Below are 21034 nucleotides of genomic sequence, written 5' to 3'. Positions count from 1 at the left end.
ATTCCACGACATTCCGTAGACAACTTTCGCCAGAGAGACTAAGAGAGAGGGGTGGAGAGATTTGTGTTAGGCATGGATGATTGACAAAATCCCACAGTATAGGGCAGTGGCGTAGGAAGGTACTTTTGAGTGGGGGGGGGGGGCTGAAGACTGATGGCCGGCCTGGGGGAGGGGTCTAAGGGGAGGGGGTTCCCCCTCCCCTTTGGAATTTTTTGCATTTCCAGGTAGCCTCAGATGCAATTTGGTGCAATATAGCACACTTCAACACCCACTCCATTTTGTAAACTTAATTTTGTATTTTCACCAGGCCTTAGATGCAATTTGGTGCTCCAAATGAGATTTTTTTTCTCATTTGGAAATGAAAAAGGGGTTTTCTGACTTGCGAAGCGGGGGGGGGTGGAATGATACTTCCGCCCCTCCACATTTTTCACTGGGGGGCTGGCGCCCCCCCCCCCCCCCAGCCCCCGGTTCCTACGCCCTTGGTATAGGGTATAACCATCTCCTACTTTCGAATGACAATATGTAGATATAGACAAACGCTTTGCTAAGGAGTGTATTACTTAGGGGGTTAACGTCAACACGTAAATAAGAATATCATTGATTTCATTCTCAGGGTTTTGTGATGCATTGCAAGATTGCAAGTTTGTTCTCAGCGACACTGTCACTTTTTTATTAACATTCTGGAATAGGACATATGAGTATTTTAGGGTAAGTTGCTTCAAAAGTCACCTCTTCTATGAATCTTTGCAGTCTAATATTTAGGTGCATGGGTTTGCAGCTACTTATAGGCTTAAATATTTGCATATGCAAGAGGATCTATACGTTTAGACAAAGCAGTGGCTCTGTCAGGAGACTACATCTACCATTTTCTTAAAGGGGTTAGAGATTGACTTCGAGACCGACTTGATATTTTGGGACCGACCGCAGTGACTGGTCAAGCATAGACGTTTCCGACGCATAAACCATCAAAACGGCAATTTGTTTTATATTAACAAACTGTATGTACATTGTAATTGGAGAAGAGCACTGGGTGTTGGGGGAGGGGGGTCGGTGGGGGCACGAAGTTTGCTGCATTTTCAGAGCGACGATACATGTGAAAGAGGAATTACTCTAAATTTTCTGGGTGTTTAGATATTTACTGTTCATTCGAAGTGAATTTAAAGCACAATACACATGTGAAAGAGAGCTAGATTTTAATTTCTCGGGAATGTATATATTTCAAAGGCCTGGCGGGGTCCAGGGGATGCTACCTGGGAGCTTAAGCATTTTCAGATATCTCGTATCCTCTCGTAGCGACTTTAAAGGACAAACATACATCTCAAAAGTGGAATTATGTTAACCTATTTTTTAAACTTGACCCTTCAAGGGTCCATTCTTTGATCATTGTCATGTCCCTATTCCAAAGTGCAACAATAAACCGTTCCTCATTGTATACAGTGACCAGAAAGTGTCTATTGATTATAGGTAACTTAGGGAAGGTGAATGTGTTTATATGCTACTCGGGTGTACTATATTACATTAACTACATTAATTATATTAAGAAGTACCAAAATTGCTATATAATTCTCTCTGATTACAATCTAAACAAGGTTAGCAGTGGCACACAAGGAATGTCACAACATAGGAACTATATATATATAAATATATATATATATATATAAAGAAGAAGAATATTATTCTTGCAATCACAGCTACAAGTATAATGGAAAGCAGTGTCAACGTAGGCATTTTGTGATAAAACATGAATTAATTTATATCGAAATTACTGATGAACAAATCAAAACAGTTGTCGTATTTCAAAGCGATAAAATTCTGTCGATAGAGGGAGCAATGTCAAAACTCATGTGGGAGTAAAACCCTTATTTACCAATGAATTTCTTGTATAGGAAGTTTGTGTTATATATTCCATTGAAGCTTGAGACGGTGTATTCGCGAGCACTTTAAGCAGCTGAGCATGACTTTCTGTACTGCATGAATTAGATAAGGGGTGGATTTACTTACGGCTTTCTCGCTCGGAACCGGTGCGTCGTTGGGTCTCGGATTCGCCGAAGGAGTCCGGCAATGCGCCGCTCTCATGGAGACACTAGTTTATAGATAACTGAGCCAGTCTCAAATCACTCCCAATTCCTCGACACTGAGTTGAGTTGTTCTTTCTTATACTGCACAAGTTCGTTCATATTAAATGCACATAAAATAAATAATTGGACGGTAGGCCTATATAAAATATGAATAGATAATATAAAGGGCCACACCTTTCTACCTCGATATTATTTTTATTATTATTATTATTAAAATAATAATAATCAGCAGTTATTTTTACGACGCTTAACGACCACAAATTGGGATAAACCCGCAAGAACTTATGAATTACATCTTACATGTCAAACGTTTTAACTCAAATTTGGAATCTTTCCAATTTAGAAAGTCATTTCAGATGAAAACCGTAGATTGCTCTTGGATGAAAAACCCTCTTTCCTATGACCCAGCCGGGTATCGAACCCAGAACCTCCCGATCGCTAAGCCTCATTGCTTCAAATGCCACCGTCTTTATCCACTCGGCCACAGCACCGGTAACCGAAACAAGTCTATTATAAATTTGATCTAATTAGCAAAATTATAGTGATGATTCCTGGGTGGAGCTCTCAACAAAATCTGAAAGATACGTAACATTAAAAACATAACAGGAGAGATTTCTGGAAAGGAAGCAGAGGGCAATGGGGTGAGTGGGGGGGGGGGCATGGTCCACACCTCCCATCGTCAGTCGGGGGACTTCTTTACGTTTAGTCGGGAAGAAATAGACCACTCCTACTAAGGCACACTCACCTTTTCCACCTCACACGAAAAAGGAAGAACATAGCACATCATTGGGTTTATACGCCATCCTTAAAGGGGAATCCTGAATTGACAGCTGAAGTCAATCATTGAAGGAGCATTCCATACACTCAGTCAGTCACCTTACCAGCATCACCACCCATCCCCCCGTCCCGCCCCCACCCCACCAAACCCATAATGAGAATTACCAAAATAATATCACAGTTTATCCGGTGATCGATGTAGAACATACCCTTCACCAATTGAACGTTACGCTGTGAGTAAAACGTTTTTCGCTGCAGAAAAGTCGTGCTGTGAGCCTATGAATCATATGCCAAAACTCAACAAATGCAGAATAACAAATAAAAATTAAAAAAATAAGGCTAGTTCAAATGAAATATGATGAGTCAATTTGATATAATGTAGCGCACTACATGTTTTAAAACCATTTTTTAAAAACAAAAAAATATCGAAAAATTGTTTACAAAAAAATCAACACAAAGAATGTTGCTGCATTTGAGTGTAAATATATCTCCAAGTCATCAGGATATTTTTGTAAAAAAAAAAAAAATTGTTTCCGTTTTTCTCTCTCTCTTTCTGAGCGTGTATGCTTTGGACTAATTAGTTCAAGGCTCAGCTATATCCAAAACATATGAGTGGTCGTCTCTTCATCTGTGGCCCTGCTAACTTTGGTTACTTGACGGGGTGTCTATGATAATTGTAGCCTTCCGTGACCAGTCGCTGCTTGCGGAAGCGCTACCGGCATCTGCATACAGAGTCGTATAGCGGACACTGATTCTCACATATATATATGGTAACCCTCGGTTCATATACGGTATAGATCAATATACTATACACACATTATTTATTAAAATAAACTGTCGCAGTAAATAGTACACTACACAGCTTACTATCACCTCATACAAAAAAAAAATACAAAAAAAAAGTAAGTGACTATTTTGGTCTCAATTTTGCCGGAGGGTAAGAAGCTCATGTGTAAAATTAGCTTGCCTGCAGCCAAATAGCATAATTTTAGCTTAGTAGTGGCTTGTAGCCTGTCGATTTATAGTATATGATTAACATGTGAGAATTAGTGACATAGGTCAGTTGTAAAGTAAGACGTCTGAAGTTTATAGCAGTAAACAAACCCAAACAAAAACCTTTTTTTTTAAAGTGAAAAAAATCCAACATAATGTACACTTCAGTACCAATCATAATGTTAATCATAATAGTGTGGTCGGCAGGTGTTTACGTCTTCAATGCATAAAGACCAGTCATTTTTTCTTCAATTCGACAATTTCATAGATGTCGAGAGGCGGGTGGGTCCCATGGGACAGTTAAATCAGCAGGCCCCCTTTTCTTCAATCTTCATTTTTACTTCAGTACATTATGAAAATAAGAATATATAATTCTTTATCGAATATTTGCTTCGGCCAACTCATATTTTCCTGGATGATCCCCTAATATACATGTCCCCGTGATGTATCGCCCCCCCCACCCTCCCCATTGACCCCTCTTGTCAGGCCTGCCAATGAAAGAAACCTTCTGATTTCTACTGAAACGCTCCTGTACTTTCAATCGAACCTACTCCCCCCCCCACCCCTTCCAAATCCTATAAAATAAAAAAAAACTGTCATGGGTTGTTGGTAAATCCTATAGTGTCGCGAGGCCGTGGATTGGATACACAGTTTCAACGTGGCTCGAAAGATCTTATTCGTGCTCATCTCCTGGGTTAAAGCTGTATTACAAGCAAAGTACATATAGTGTCAGATATATATGTATTACTCGCGTTAGCTTTGGAACGTGGAAAGTGTAGATTTGATTTTTGGGAAAGTGCATTTAAATTATGTTCCATAATTAATGAATAAAATGAGACAAAAGTTACCAGTCTTCATTTTTTTGCAACATACCGAAGTTTCTTTTTGAATGAAAAAACAACAATTTTACGTTTCAGTTGAGGGAGAACCAATCGCAACCACATGTGGGTGAAATTAACTTTCGTAAAGATTGAAAAGGCATTTTATATACTTTTATAGAAGTATTGGCTGTATGGACATAACCTTTGACCTATAAACTCATTGGCGAAATTAATGAAACGGTTAATGTTAGGAGGCTACGTATAGGTACCGTAAATTCAGTAATGAGTGAAGTGAGAGAGAGAACCGATAAGCAACAGAAACAACAATATGCATGGGGTAGAGTAAACTAAACTATATACTTGCCTGTAAAAAAAATTGAATTGACTGCCCTGTGCATGAAACAAACTACAATTAACGAAATCCTGCAATCACTCCTAGTTTTAGAATGACTTCTTTTTTTTGTGTGTGGAAATTTCGTTATTTATAGAATTAAATACGATTTTTAAAAACGTAACTCTTTTCACAGCAAACATTGAGTTTCTATAGATTTATTTTATTTCAGAAGATACAATTTAAAGAAATAACAACAATAAGAAAGAAGTTTTTCTATAATGACGAATATTTACTCTCTTTTCTTCATAAATCATAAAAAGTCATAATAAATACTACTGGATTGAATTAATTACACATTAATTTTTATCTGTACATGCTTTGGTTTTGAATAAATTATGAGAAAATGAAGAAAGAAAAAAAAAAAATTATTGTCACACTAGAGTACCAAAGTGTCACGATCGTAATCGCGAGAACGAGTGAGGGATTCTACACACACAAATATCAAAAATGTTTCATCATAAGATTCATGCAAATCCAAACGATTTTATTTCTTACTTTGAAACTAAACATTACTCAAAAATATGGTTTCTAACACACCCAAAATACAAGGTGAATTGCGATATGTGTTCATCTGCATCTTAACACTTATAGGTAATACTATTTCTCTCCTGCAAATTTTGGGAATGATATAAGATTATCCTCCGGACTGGTGCGAACTAAATCACGACGCAGGCGCATGCGTCTTGTCTGTTGCATATAACTTCTTTAATAACTGGCGAAGAATATTTGAAGAAACTATGGCACGTTATGTCAATGTATGTTTTTTTGGAAGATGAAAGTTTTGCGATATCGATTTGTGACGTCAGGCACTGCGTCAACACTTTGGTACTCTACATGCGACAAGTTCATACTTAAAAAAAATGTTGATATTTTATAATAGCGTAATACTCTATACTTTATGTAGTGTAAAATTTAATACTATATGCAAAATATTATTTCAGTCTTATAGATGACGCTCTATTGAAGTCAACATATGCTGCCATAAAGGGTGAGCAACAGTAATTGTGAACACCTCAAAGTGAATACTCGGTGATGTTACCTTTATCATACCGATGAATACTTCAATTACTTTAATCATAAGAGTGAATACCATTTGTGAATACCTAAAGTGGTGAATACTTGATAATGATGAATCGTATCATATTGTTGGAGCTTTGTTAAACTATTTAAACCTGTTATCGAATGTACCCATTTGTGATACCTTAATTATCATATAAAGTGAATACTTAATGGTGATATCGTTTATTCTCAATGTGGAATACTTGAGGATATATTTTTACCATAATTGGGTGAACAATTAGTAGATTCACCTTACCCTTTGAGTGAAAACTCAATGATAGTGCAATGCAATAAAATGTATGATAAACCTTGATTCAATATGGATAAACCTATTGCCCATCCCACACGTGTTTTCTCATCCTCTAATTATTAAATTAATGCTATATTCCCGCACCAATAACATCCAACTGGCAAATATTTCATTAATTCATCTTTCCAATCAAACGAAAAGTTTCTTGCAACGTTATCGGACAGACATTTCAACTTTTAAAGGTTGTTTTTTATTTCACAAGATTTCAGTTTGTAGACATTTAAGATAATCCCATGCACTATGGATATGATACCGATATTACGCCATTGAACAAAATCGTCTTTTATTAGAAATCTTCCTTGGCTACACGGTTCCGCATATACTATACCATTTGTACGATGTCTGACCATCCGTGCAACATTGCGAACGTTAACTGTCAAGAAGCATTGTAGTTTCTTCAAAAAAATGGCCAGTATGATGGCACAGTAGCCAAAACCAAAACATTAACCGGTATGTTAAGTAAAGTTTAAGAGTGCTAAAAAACATGACTAAGAAATTCTAAGGAAACACAAATATCAAAAGTCAAGTAACCCTAAGGTACTACAGATCTCTGAGGAAGCCATTTGCAATTATAATATAAATTTCACAATGTCTCAACCAAATTTAGGCAAGATATATTTTTATTCCCCGCCAATTCTTTCTTTTAACTTGTTCATGAATTTATCATAGATATCATCATACCTTAACTGCACAATCGAACGCAAGTCATCGAAAGGAAGATAAGTTTCAGTCTCCGACAAAATTCGTTTTGACATTTAGAACAAACTTATCAACCACTTAAATGTTACTTAAATTATATTGGAAAGAACTTAGGCTTACACATGAAAATCAAATATGAACGTAAGTAAGCACCTCGACAATAGAACTCACTCAAAGATTACTTACGCAGGGAGTACCCACACATGTAGTACTCGAAAAGGGAGTACTCGATCAGGGAGTACTCATTCATAAGAGAGGACGGTTAAAAAATCATAATCTTTCTCTGATAGAACTGTCTTAATTTTCTAAATTAACTATTTCAACTTTCATTACAATTTTTTCTCCTTGTATGTCGTTTACTCTGACGTCGTGACATAAATAATTTTCTGCCTTAATTAACGCTACTTATGGATGATATAGTAGTTCGTATCAACAGTATTTGCTTCCGATAACATGGATACAGTAAAATAAGGGTCCAGCGTGAAGTTAAGCATTTGCACTGAGTATTCAACCAATCAAAGTACGTCGAGCAAACTATACGTCGAGCAAACTCGAGCAAACTAAGTACGTCGAGCAAACTATTTTAGAGCAACAACGAGATTCAACTGGCCAACTATATCTTGGATTAAGTAGACATTTGGTATAAGAGAGTGGAAAGCTTGCCGAGACATACAATTTTATGAGGGAACTGATGCAATACTTCAGTAAAAGAGCAACGTCTAAACATTTCCCGGCAAAATGGTTATCACTACAATTATAAAAATAACTATAAAAAATTAATTTCAGTTAAATTAACTCAATTAATTTGCATATAAATAATTATCTAATTCTATTTCAAATTTATTTCATCACAATAGATTTCTCTTAACTCAAAATAATCACCCCCCCCCCCCTCCCCTCTTCCCGTCCTCCTCTCCTCTCCACTCCCTGCCTTCCTTCAAGCATTTCATTCGCGGTCCACCTCCTTTTGGACCCGGTCCAATAGACGGGCTTTAAATTAGTATTAACTATATTAGCTCATAATATACGTATGTAATGTGTTACTGCATCTCATCAGATCAGGTCCGTCGCTCTTCCACCAATAAATTGTGATGCATTCATTTAACGTAACAAGATGGACAATGGTACTCTTCTCCCTTCTGCTTAAGACTATATCTCGCTTCTAGACGACTTATCTTAACTTTCATTGCAACTTGCCTCTTTGAGCCAATATATACACAAATGAGTGTCTTCGTCAGCGCCATTACGATATAAACTCTCATAATACTAAGCATTTTTATCCACGACTTCCATCACCTTGCTTTAATAAAAACTTTTCTTGGAGAGGAGGAAGATGGGCGTCTTCTTATTTGTCGAACCGACTTAGGTTTGCTTCGAAAATGTGCCGCCGTTCGTCTTGGATCCATGGAGTACACTCTTCTATATGGATGACCAGAGTTGTATTTTCCATTAACAGAGCTAAACTGCGAAGATATCAACAACAACAACAAAATTCATTTTATCTTTCAGTTCATTAATAGCACTTTAAATTTTCTTAATTACTATTAAACCAACTATTAACATCAAATCTTGTTTTCTTTTTATTGTATTCTCATAATTAAGTTTCTGTGTGGCATAAGTATATAATTTTGCCAGACAGACTCGATTGCCCAATTATGAGAGATAAATTCATCATTGTCTGAACCAATCATAAAAACCAATAATACTTCTATTTTTGGTTATTACCAAAACCAATAATACTTCTATTTTTGGTTATTACCAATGTTCGAAACTTATTGTAAATATGTGTCACTATAAAGTAGAAAGGTCTTTGATTGGTGATCTAATAAGCTCATTTAATCCTTCGTAAATTGGTCATCTTTATTTTAATTTTAACTTTACACACTGGAAAAACCATGATCAAGGACAAAGGACCAAGACATTTTGGTATAGCTAAATCTCAGTTCCCTTTTGCCCGGACATAGTAACGTCATATACTCTTTATAACCATTAAGTCTACCTCTCAGAAACTCCTTCCTTGTTTTCAAAGTTGGAGCAGCGATTTTTGACGGAGCTAGTTATTTGTTTCATTATTCTTTTTCGCTCTGTCTCTTGATAACTAGGTTATGAGTGCAACACGTTTCCAAACTTTTATCTTCAATAAAACTTCATCATATTGGCAAGAGCTGAATTGACGTGTATCATTTCAAGATAAGTTAGGCATGGATAGAGTTACATCTTCTCCAACATCGTCAAGACTTAGAATCAGCATGTACTTTCACCGTTATTTGCGTCAACAACTATCTCAATGAACCAAACGACAGCTATATCTTATCGGATAATCCAACATCCAGACGACAGAAATTTATCGTTTCTCCTGCTTTGGAATCTAGGAGTTGGGCCAGGTTCTTAGACAATGTGATCGATTGGTGACAGGGATTGTTTCATGGAAAGAAAACTACCCTTCACTTGAAATCATTAATGTGTCAAATCAAAATTTAAAAGTCAAAACAACTTTCTCTAAGTGTTATTACAACTCGTTAATTCGCTGCCAGGTGATCTCATGTCTCCTTTTGAACCGTATTTTTTTTTTTTTTTTGAAGTAGAGAAGAGAGAAGGATTCCAATTAGAATTAAATTTACAGGTCAAGTCATAACTACAACATGATTTAATTGAGCCAACCTTTACACTCTGTCATCTTGCGATTTACTGTGAATACCCTTAGCAGTTTGCCACAAAGAGATTCCATGAAAAATTATACATTTTTTGAAATTTGGAATTAAATGATTCATCACAAGACATGCTTTGGGAGCCTTCAATATCATCCTTGTATCATATTTTGTCAGAATTTAGAAGAAATTTTGCAACCCTCATTTCGTATATTTAAAAAATATCGAAATAAGAACATAATGCGCAGCCAAGATGGGGAAATTGAGGACCATCAATCCAAATATCTATGGATCAATCACATGTATTTATCATAATGAAATGACTAGCTGATGATGTACATGTTACCTATTGCCCTGCTACTCAAATATTTATTCCTAAAATCTCCTCCGCCAAAGGATCATTAAATTATTGAAGTAGGTTTTGAATTTGTTCATTAAAGTATACAGTCCTAACCTTTTCGGAGGAATCCACAAAAGATAAGAACAATAATTTCGAGCAATGCTTATTAGTTAGATTCTTACCGAGTCTCGAGGAACCTGTCGTCTAGACCTTTCGTCATTGCTATTCCACCGAACTGTCGTTCGTCTCTCGCGGTCTCCCTTCGTTTGTCTATTTTTGTTCTTACTTTTGCTCTTCTTACTCTTACCAGTCTTCCGTTCTGCTTTTCGATCCGCCTTTTCTTGTTTTCTTAATAATTTCCTTTGTCGTTTCTTCTCGGCTTTGCTGAGTTTCTTTTTTCCACCACCTTTACCGTTACTTTGGGATGATTCCCGCGAGGACGGTCGGTTTCCTGAAGTGGGTACTGTTCCCTCCTCCTCGATATCACCGGTATTTCGTTCCGATGAAGAAATGTCTGCATCATCCCGTCTCCCATTTCCTTTACCTTTACCGGTTTTACCCGGTCGTCTTGAAGCACCTCCTGCATTTGCGTTAGATTCCTCACAATTCCGACCATCTTGAGATGCACAGCCGGTTGTCGTCTCTACTGTAAGCTCTTCACTTTGTTCTCTCCTCTGGCTTCCTTTCCCTTTGCCTTTACCATTGCCTCGATTTCTGCCACCACCACTGCCACTACCTCTCTCCCTGGATGGCCCATCTGTACTCGAAACTTCACGTGACGTGGTAGGTTCTTCTTCTATACGATCTTGGGTAGGTTCTTCTTCTACACGATCTTGATTACGACATTTTCCCTTTTTCTTTGAACCTCTGCATCGGTCTCTTGGTCGTTCTTCGCTCTGATCGGGAGTCCCCGGGTTGTCCTCATTATTCTCCTGTTGGTTTGGTCTTGGTGGTTCCGTGTTTCCTTCGGTTTCGGCAGATGTAACATCGACAGTTTGATCTTGTTCACGTCTATTTCCCTTGCCATGCCTCCCTTTACCTTTACCCCTGCCGTTTCCTTGACCACTTCCTCCTCCAGCAGCAGCAGCAGTACCATCAGCCTCGATGTTTCGTGAATTTCTCCTAGGGGATGCCGCGGGTTCTGTGGTAGTCCCTTCGGTAGTAAGTTCTGTCGGAATCTCTGTCGTTTGCGTGGTAGCGACGTTACAGTACGATTCCAGGTTTCTCTGACTGCACGGATTGTCACAACACTCGGTCACGATCCGACCTGTTCTTCGTGTCTTTCTCGTCCTCTCATTCGTGAGAAAAGAGTTGGCTCTTTCTTCTGTCAAAAATGGAGATCTTGACACTATTTATGAGGAAAAGAATCAAAGAATACCAAATATATTTAAACAGTCCATGTCTTATTGCTTGATACGAAATGTACAAATATTGTTGCAAAACAAGAGTTTTCAAGTAATTTGCTACGAGGGACGAAGAGAGAAACATTGTTTCGAGCAAATGGTAAAACAAAACAGAACCAAAATCTAAACATACTTAGATTAAGCAATGTTCAGGGAGCTTGGTAGGGTGTTTTACAGGTTATTCACTTTAAAACAATGTAACATGTTTAGGTGGTTCATTTAAACACATTCATAATAATGTCGTCATATCCTTAGTTCACTCCTGATGAAGTGTTGTAACCATTTTTGTTAACAAAGTATAATACCTTGTTGAGAAAAACGTGTTTTCTCGCTTCTTAATTAACAACGAAAGCGTAAATGTAACACTACCCACTCTTGACCAAATGACAGGATAATAGAATACCAGTCTCACTTTAGTAAAAGAGCTTGTTAATACCAAATAAAAACATCACTTCATCTATCTATAACGTTAAGGACTAGACACGAAAAATTATATACATGGCGGGACACAGCAAAAAACTTTAATAATGAAAAGCAGAGAGTTGAACGAAATGAACTTTGTGGAAGATTTGAAAAGATCTTTGTTTCCACGGACCAAATTAAAACATCACTTCGTCTAACTATTACTTTAAGGGCTGGACACGAAAACTGATATGGCGGGACACAGTAAAAAAAAAATTAGCAATGAAAAGCAGAGAGGTGAATGGTGGGGGATGAGGGGGTTGAACGAAATGAACTTTGTGGAAGATTTGAAAAGATCTTTGTTTCCACGGACCAAATTAAAACATCACTTCATCTAACTTTTACGTTAAGGGCTGGACACGAAAATTAATATGGCAGGACACAATAAAAGAAATTAGCAATGGAAAGCAGAGAGTTTTTTTTTTCTTTGGAACGGAATTATCTTTATGGAAGATTTGAATGAGATCTTTGATTTCACGGACTGCGTTAATAGGGTTGTTACAACCTTCTTGCGGGCTGTACGTTGCCCGCCTGTGCTCTATATTACGCCGGTTAGATGTACTTACCAGATCTACCACGTATTCCTGACGTCACCCCAAAGTACCCTCGATCACCACAGACGTATGCCATTGCTTCGAGAAGAGCTTCGCCACAGTACCTTTGGCCAGAACCATCGGCGGATGACACAATAAATGCCAATAAGGCAAGGTAACACACTGCACTATTATATACCAGCTGCATCTTTAGATCTGAAAGACAAATAAAAAACATTTGTTTGAAGTTTTCTTAAGATTCATAAGAAGAACTTTACTAGTATGGATCTTGGTTGGGGTATGGGTGTGTCTGTGGAGGGAAGAGGGGGGGGGGGGAGATGTGGCATGGCCTCGTCTTTGCGCACCTTGATAATAACAAACATGACCAAAAAATGTGTAGTCACGTAACACGGCGTTTAGGCCATATGAAATATTTCGTTTAAAGCACAACATTTGAAGTAACGTCTTTAAGTGAGATAAAACATTCGTATTTCGATATAGCATGATGTTAAGGCCATATAAAATATTTCGTTTAACACAATTATTTGAAAATAACGCCTTTAGGGGACATAATCGTGGTAATCCAAGTACCTTGATACGCTCACTGCATAGAGACCATTAGTCTTCGAAGTTGGGGGAGCGGCCACGTTGTGAAATCCTTCTTTGACGACAAGAAGTAAACTCACACTGTACTCACTATACATGCAGAAACGCACCCATATTTCTGAAAGCCAGACTGTTCGCACTTAGTTGCGTGTAAATGCAACCCATTGACTTTTTCAAAGTTCTTATTCGTTACTAATTAGCGAGTACTTAACGAATCAATTTCATTCTAAATTCATTTTTTCTCAACATAAGTTAGTATTTTCCTTAAAAAAAAAATTAAAAAATAAGACACTCCACATTTCGTTTTTTATTATACTCGTTGTTTTCGAAGTACTCAATCAAAAGGTCGCTAATTAGTGTGTAATACACAACAACATAGTTTATGAATATGAATATTTGATTCCCAAGCACTTTGATTACATTAATTAACGCGTATGCATTTAGTTGCAGGTAAGCCCAACATATGTGCAATTCAAATGCGAACACATGGCTTCTTTTCTCACTACTATGACAAATGAATTGTTTATGAAATAGGATTAGGTTCTATACTTTCATTTCATATTTGGAAGAGATGTTATCTATTATTCAATCCATTTTCCAATTATTCTAAACTATAGAATTGAGATTGACAAATGACTCCATCAGATTGAATTATATTTCAGTTTTGTAAAATTACAAGAGTTCATAGATGGTATGTGTATTACCAAAATTTTCCAAAATATAAATTATCAAAGCCTACAAAAGATATCTATTTAAATAAAATCGGATTAAGAATTAAGCGATCAGATTGAATAATCTTTTCAAACTTCCGTAACATTTACAATAGTATATACGGATGACAACTCTATTACGAAAAATTGTCCAAAATATGAAGTATACTTTTAATCAATCTAATTGGAAATTTTAATCCATTGAAGTTTGTACAATTAAAATAACATACGGACAAGTCTGTATTACCCAACTTGTCCAAGATATGAAGTATTAACCGTTTCCTTTTTTTATACGTGAATGTCTATCTGTCACTGATTTGTCATATCAAATACACCGACAAATCTATTTTCAATTTCATACTTTTTTTTTTTACCCTGCTCCACCCCTCTCCTCTCATTTTGTAACCACATATGGTTCGCATACGCCAAAACGCATCAAGGTGACCTTAATTGTTGTGAAAACAACCTTTACCTCCCAATCAAGACCGACCGATAAGTGGTTAAGGCACTTTCTCTTGTTTCGACTAACAGCTGCTCATACCGTTTAGACCCTCTAAAAAACGTGAAAGAAATAGGATCCCCGCCGCCCAAAAGAGGGTCCTAATTGCATAGCAGGGACTCTTATTTTCCTAGCTTGGCACAACATGTATCACTTCATCTGTGTCACTTTTTTTTTCTCTTTGCTTTTCCTCCCTTTCCTTCCTGTCAGTCGACTGTCTTTCATTAAGGAGATAAGAAACATATTTTGCCTCATGTTTTTCGACAGAAAAACTTGGTGGGAAAATGTTGTTTTTTAAAGGAAGTCATTATCTTGCAAGAGGATGTAAAGTATGATGATGATGATGACGATGATGAGGATGAAGAGGATGGTGATGGTGATGTGTTTTCTCCACAGACTGTAATTGTTTGTCTTTAGGATACTAACTGCTATAAATGCGAAAAAGTTTATAATCTGAGTCAACATATAATCACTATCAATCATTTTTATTTTGTTTTTATCATGTATTTATTAATTGGTATTATTTGGTTTTATTTTAGTTGTTCATTATAAATCCATTTCTTAAATATTTGTTTCTGGGATTTTTAATTTCGCTCAAATGTCCTGTGCATGTTGTTTTAAGAGCATATGTATGTTATATCTCTGTTCGTTGTGTTTCTTCATTCCCGCTTTTTTTGGCGGGGGGGGGGGCGGGGAAAGGAGTAACTTTGCTCCTGGCTTGTCTTTGCTCTTTCTCTTTTCGCTGTTGCATTTTTGCAGTTATTCCGCATTTTCTTTAACCTTATTTAACATCACTCATCTGCTGCTCACTGAGGTATTTTAACGTACAAATTGTTGTCCTCATCACAAAACAATTTCTTTGTGACCTACCCTTACTTATTAGGCTGCTCTGTATTTTTCTATTGTGGATTTAAATCTTGAGACATTTTTAGGCACAATTAAAAAGTTATTTTCAGGAATAAGCCACACTTACCAAATTTACAATATAAACAAAACTCTGAATATGATACAACTTTAAAAATAAAAAGGTCAATCGTGTACTGCTTTAAATATAAGAATAAAAACACATATGTAAGTATATGACCAAAAAATTCCTTTCCAGCTCAATAAAAATGAAGTGCCTCAGACACTGCATATTTTGGTCATTTTGTTGCTTGATGAACATTTTGAATCCCCAACCCCCTCCCCCTCAATAAAAACGGTTGAAAATAACGATGTTTGGGGTTTTACACCTCCTCTTCGAAACATTTTTTGTCCATCACTTCAAGATTGCTTTTTTTAAATTTTATATTAATATAGTCTCCAGTACAATCATATGATCGTGTTTTCCGACTACATTTAATGATTGTTCGTTATACAATACAACTTGAATAGAATTTAAACATAATCACAAATAGAAACATAGTTCATTGTTCTAAAGAAGACACACGTTTATAGATTTTTGCATCATTTACTAGGAAAAATTTCCTACCGACATACAAACGAAAATATTTTCTGTATTCCTTGCTATGTGAGGGGAGGTAGGGGAAGGGGTGAGGAGGGTAGGGGCGGGGAGGAAGGTAACTTGATCATAATACTTTGCTCCGTGGAGCTTTCGGTGGTGTTGGTGGTGGGGGTGTCATTGTTTAAGTAATGTGCATTGCAATAACGGTTTTGATGAAAGGGGGGGGTGCATGGACCTCGATCATAAACCATCTAACTAAAACAAAGGGAGTAGGACTGAGATGAAGGGAGGAAAAGCTTATGCCAAACAAAACAATTGGTAAAATAAAACAATGGATATGACGCTCAAGACGTTAAAGCAATGAATGCTTTTGTTACAATATCTAGGATTTGTCAAAACAATACAGTTACGTTGATGTGAATCGAAGTTCAACGTGAACGATACTCGGTACTCTATAGCTAGCAACAGCAAGAACGTTATAAATCAAATTAGCACATCTTTTTAAGGGAGATTTTACACACGTAAAAAATGACATTTCTTTGACAGCCAGCACTACCATGCGCACACTGTCTCTAGCGCTCTCTTTCTCTCTACCTCTCTGTCTACTCCCACCCCTCTCTCTATACCCCCTCTCTACCCCCTCTCTCCACCCCCACACCCCCTCTCTCTCTCTCTCTACCTCTCTACATCTTAAAAAAAGGGTGAACAGATACAAAAGGAAAATTAAAAAATGGAAAAAGAAAAGAAAAGAGGAACAAGAAAATGATCCAGTAATCAACGTTACCTTCCTTCCAGGCCGGAAATATTTAAGAAGTCAAGTTTAACGTTGCACACGATGGAAAAAAGGAAAACGCAAAATGTCCACAATTAATGTAAGAATATTCCTCCACCCAAAAATAAGGCCAGTGCAAGGTTCGTGTCGTTACGTGTACAACTATAACTTAACTGTGAACTTGAACCAAGAAAAGTTCAACTTTATATATGCGATCAGAATCAAACATTTAATTGGACGATTGCTCACGACGGGAAGAGGTGAGCAAGTTACCCCGCTGTAGGAAGATGCCGATATGAGCACAAGTACCACACCACAATTATGGTACGGTAGCGTATAAATATATACATGCGTCTGAAAGTAGGATCGAGGAAAAGTCTTCAATGGGCCTGATCGAGTGACTATTTTTTTAAATTTTTTAGTCATCACTGTTTTTTGTGCTAGGATCTTACGCGCTGGTACCATACTATAATTAGGGTAGTGCACATCCACCTAAGAAGTTAACCATTGTCGAGATGTATAGCCTTAGTTCTTGGTCGGGAAGAGGATGAAATAAACTATTTATGGTCATCTACTAGGAATGAGTGTCTGGGCGATGAAATGTTGAGACCAGAATAATGGAATAAATAATTATCTGCCGTAAATTAAACTTCAGTTAGTGAGAAATTAATAACATAGGAATATGTCCTCGTTTGACCAATTGCAAATTTAATTTGAGCATTGGTGAAATTTAAATTCAGGATTAATATTGATTATTGTTTTTTCCCCTTCTAAACTGAAGGAATAAAAGTAGTCGACAGTGTACAATTCAAATTCGACTATGATTCTTAATAATATACAATTTGCACTTTATCACTAATATTTAGAGTTTTAATTAATTTTTTAGTACTTTAAAAGCTTAAAATATTGAATTTAGATATTAATGACTGCTCTCTCTCTCTCTCTCAGTATGGGACGATACCTTAATTACCCCATTGGTATCGTTAATTAAGGTATTAACTATGAATAACCTCAACTCTTTGCGCATTTATAGATTTACAGTTATAACGTATAATAAGGGGTTAATCAACGGTCTAGCGTGCGTTACTCACAGGATTAATGCACGATCGGGGGATAATGCAAGCGATGCACTCGGGCTCCGCCCTCGTGCATCCAGCGATAGCATTAGCACCCGGAGTGCATTAATCATGTGAGTAACGCACGCTAGACCGTTGATTAACCCCGTTCATTCATACACTACCATTTGTGTGGGGGAAAAATCATAAAACAAAACATTTTTGGTTACATATAACCAAAGATTTATTAAAGTGATGCCCCGTAATTTTACCGTGCGTTACTCACAGGATTAACCACGGTCAGCTGACCCGAATGGACCAATAGGATTTAGGAATCTTTACTAAGTATGAATGAACGTATATTAAACATGAACTGTACAGGACTGATTTGGTATTTTAATGCAGTGATATGACAGTGCGGACCCCTCCACCTACCAACGCACACGCACGCAAACACGCACACACACAGCAGAAGTGTCTCCCAACATATCAGCTATGATGATGTAGACGTAATCTGTTGGTTTCTTAAAATTGTACACAGGACAACACGGAGAGCTAGGTCGGACCCCTCAAACAGTTATCTCAAAGCCCCATATTTTAAGTCTTCAGTTTTCTCACCTGTATTATGAAAACGACAGTACGTTTTACACTCCCCCTCCCCGATTTCCCCTCCCATCGGGGCTGTTTTAATACATGGGGAGAAATAACGGTGAAATTGACGTTCTATCAGAACAATTGCACCTATATTCGTTCGCTACCTGTAAACTTTGCTTACAGTTTCAAACTTACATTATAGAAGTTACATAGCCCCCATGGTACAGTAAGTTTCTTTCCCCCATAGGGTCATGGGCGGTGTACAAGTAGGGTTAGCGACCCTTTCCGCCACGCACAATAAATCACCCACCGCTAGAACACCCCACCCCAACGTCTCTCCCTATTGGTTTACCCTCACACCCACTTCCTTCCCCGTGGCTTCAATAATATGTCACCTGTTTACTTTGTTTTTATTTTATTTTTTATTTCTCTTTTCTTGAGTGTTTTGGTTCCGGTTTATATTTAACTGACTTCCGATTTATTTCTCTTGTTAAGAGAGAGGTGGAGAGAGATCGGTTGGGTGAATCTATTTCATATTCAATTTCAAATTTTGATAATGATGATGATAAGACATTAGTCATCATAACTAAAATGTCCTGTCAGTCAGATGTAGGCATGCAGGAATCCCTCACCTATGCACTTTGTGGCAGATAATGATTTACACAGCTGATAATTTTGGAAAATGACTAATGCGGTTACTTAATATATAATTTTTATTTTTTTATTTTGTTTGTAAAGGTACCTTGCTGTGGACAAATTAAAAGCTTCCCACAACAGACATCCCAAAATAGCAACGACGGTTACCCTTTTTATGGGTAAATTTATATAAACGATATCGTCCAATTTGTCCCTAGTATTTCCGGGTTACTTTAAATACCGTAATTCCTTGATGTATTGCCGCATATTATTTTTAATATTAAGTTAAGGCAAATGTCATGACGACGCCACTTATACCTACCTGCAAAGAGAAAACTAGCCGAATCTTTACAAAGCACTTTCCACTCACAGCGTACAAAACAAAATCCAAAATCACATCACCAGGGGCACAGGCCCCCCTCCCCCGCCCCCCCAAAGAAATGGTAAAAAAATCTCAAAAGTATTCCTTTCATAACTTATGATATTAGTGGTTCTTTTTGTATAGGAAAAGTACCCTCTTTTTTATTTGTAACCACCAAGTAAGTTTTATTATTTAAGAAGGGCCATTTTGTTGAAAAATTAAAGACAAATGTAATTAAAGAGAGTCGTTTTGTTGAAAAATACTAGAATTGGTAGTACAGACTGCACATTTGTATTTAATTTATCGGGAAGTTTGAGATGATTTTTTGGTTTGCTTCATCAGTTCAAAGTCACCTTACACTTCTGCCGGAAGCTTCTGGTCCTATATACCTACCCTCCCCTCTACATTATTAAATTTCAACTACAATTCAGTAATCCTTAATTTGCTAGAAGAAAACAAAACATGAGAAGTTACATATAAAATGTAGAGCAAAATTTTGTCCTAAAAAAAACCCATCAACTATCTATTAAATACGTTCGAACCCTTAATATCAGATCTATTAATTTCATAACTTTATATATCTAGATTTGTTTCACATCTGTTTATATAATATCTACTTTATTCCATATATAGAATGATATCACAATCTTATTATTAAATGTATGATGATTTCATATATACTAATTTCATATTCATTTATTTGATGTCTACATTTTCTTCCAAATCACATATATAGTTATTTTATGTTTAATTATTTAATATCTGCTTCTTTCATATTTATTTATTTTATATCTATACTTATTACATACCGTATCAGTTATTAAAAATATACTTATTGCATATGTAATTACTGTTTATTCTACTTTTTGTAATATTTCTATTTCATATTCATATGTGACTATCCGCCCCCCCCCACCACACCCCCTTAAAACTCAATTACTATCTATGTTTTTTTTTTATTGTTTCCAATATACATTTCAATTATTTTTTCATCCTTCATTCGTTTAACAATTAATGACTGAACCATTACAAAGAAACAGCATACACACTGGAAAAGGAGACAACAAAACTATCAACTGAACCTTATTTGCGCAACCGCAGTATTCTGTGTTTATTGCCTTAAGTGTTGTTGTTAAATAATGGAACGGTCCTCCCATCTCCCCCCCACCCCCACCCCCCCCCCATTTGCACACATTAGCGTTAATAGTCGTAAATACATATATACCCTTTAGTTATATTTGTATAATGCTATTAAATTGTAACTGTTATTGAACCCATGACTAACTTGACTTTCTGTAATGGCTGCCAAATCTCTCCATGGGAGTTCATTTCGAGGTTAGATTTATTACGCGATGCGAGCCCCTTTTATCAAAGGTGTCAAAAGCAGTGAAAACTTCCACTCTCTCATATTTATCTCTGTCTCCTGTCTCTCTTTCTGTTTCTCTTTGCTACTGCACGGAAGGCCGAATAGAGGGCGGGCTTCTGTCTGACTATCTCAACTGCTGTGACCTAATCACCTATGTTGTCGCGTGCCTGGGGGCGGATATAGCAATAAGTACGGTGGTCTTCAATAGACGCTGCTGGATTCATTCCCAAACTTAACACACATAAAAATTGGTAATCAAGAAATTTTGTTCGATATTATCTTGTTTTAAATTACACTCAGCTATGACTTTCTTCAACAAAACAACAGTTTAATTGTATCTCTGTTCGTTTAGTCTTGTTCACTTATATTTGAAAGTGAAATTTGACGTTAATTACCAAGAATAAGTTGTAGAAGGTAGCCATATACTGGGATAGTTTTTCTTAATTGACGTTCGAAGTGTTCGGACATGTTTCC

The 21034-nt window shown here is 36.7% G+C and overlaps 1 protein-coding gene across 5 annotated transcripts in view; it reads right to left on the bottom strand.

Moving 5' to 3' along the window:
* Positions 1-5293: 5293 nt before the first annotated feature.
* LOC139965959 (uncharacterized) overlaps positions 5294-21034 on the bottom strand; it is a 49575-nt gene continuing 33834 nt past the window's right edge. For 3 of the 5 annotated variants that reach the window (XM_071968638.1, XM_071968641.1, XM_071968640.1), the window contains exons 2-4: positions 12551-12733; positions 10302-11467; positions 5294-8594 (exon numbers count right to left, since the gene is read on the bottom strand). In XM_071968638.1, coding sequence (XP_071824739.1) covers positions 8424-8594; positions 10302-11467; positions 12551-12733 — 1520 coding nt within the window. In that variant the 3' untranslated portion in view covers positions 5294-8423. Of the gene's footprint in view, positions 8595-10301; positions 11468-12550; positions 12734-16560; positions 16752-21034 lie in introns of those variants that run through there. The other 2 variants (XM_071968639.1, XM_071968643.1) reach the window with 2 other exon arrangements.

Source organism: Apostichopus japonicus, chromosome 1 (genome assembly GCF_037975245.1).
Source record: "Apostichopus japonicus isolate 1M-3 chromosome 1, ASM3797524v1, whole genome shotgun sequence".
NCBI lineage: Eukaryota > Metazoa > Echinodermata > Holothuroidea > Aspidochirotida > Stichopodidae > Apostichopus > Apostichopus japonicus.
Note: the sequence above shows the minus strand (reverse complement) of the source record. Positions and strands in the feature narration are given on the sequence as shown.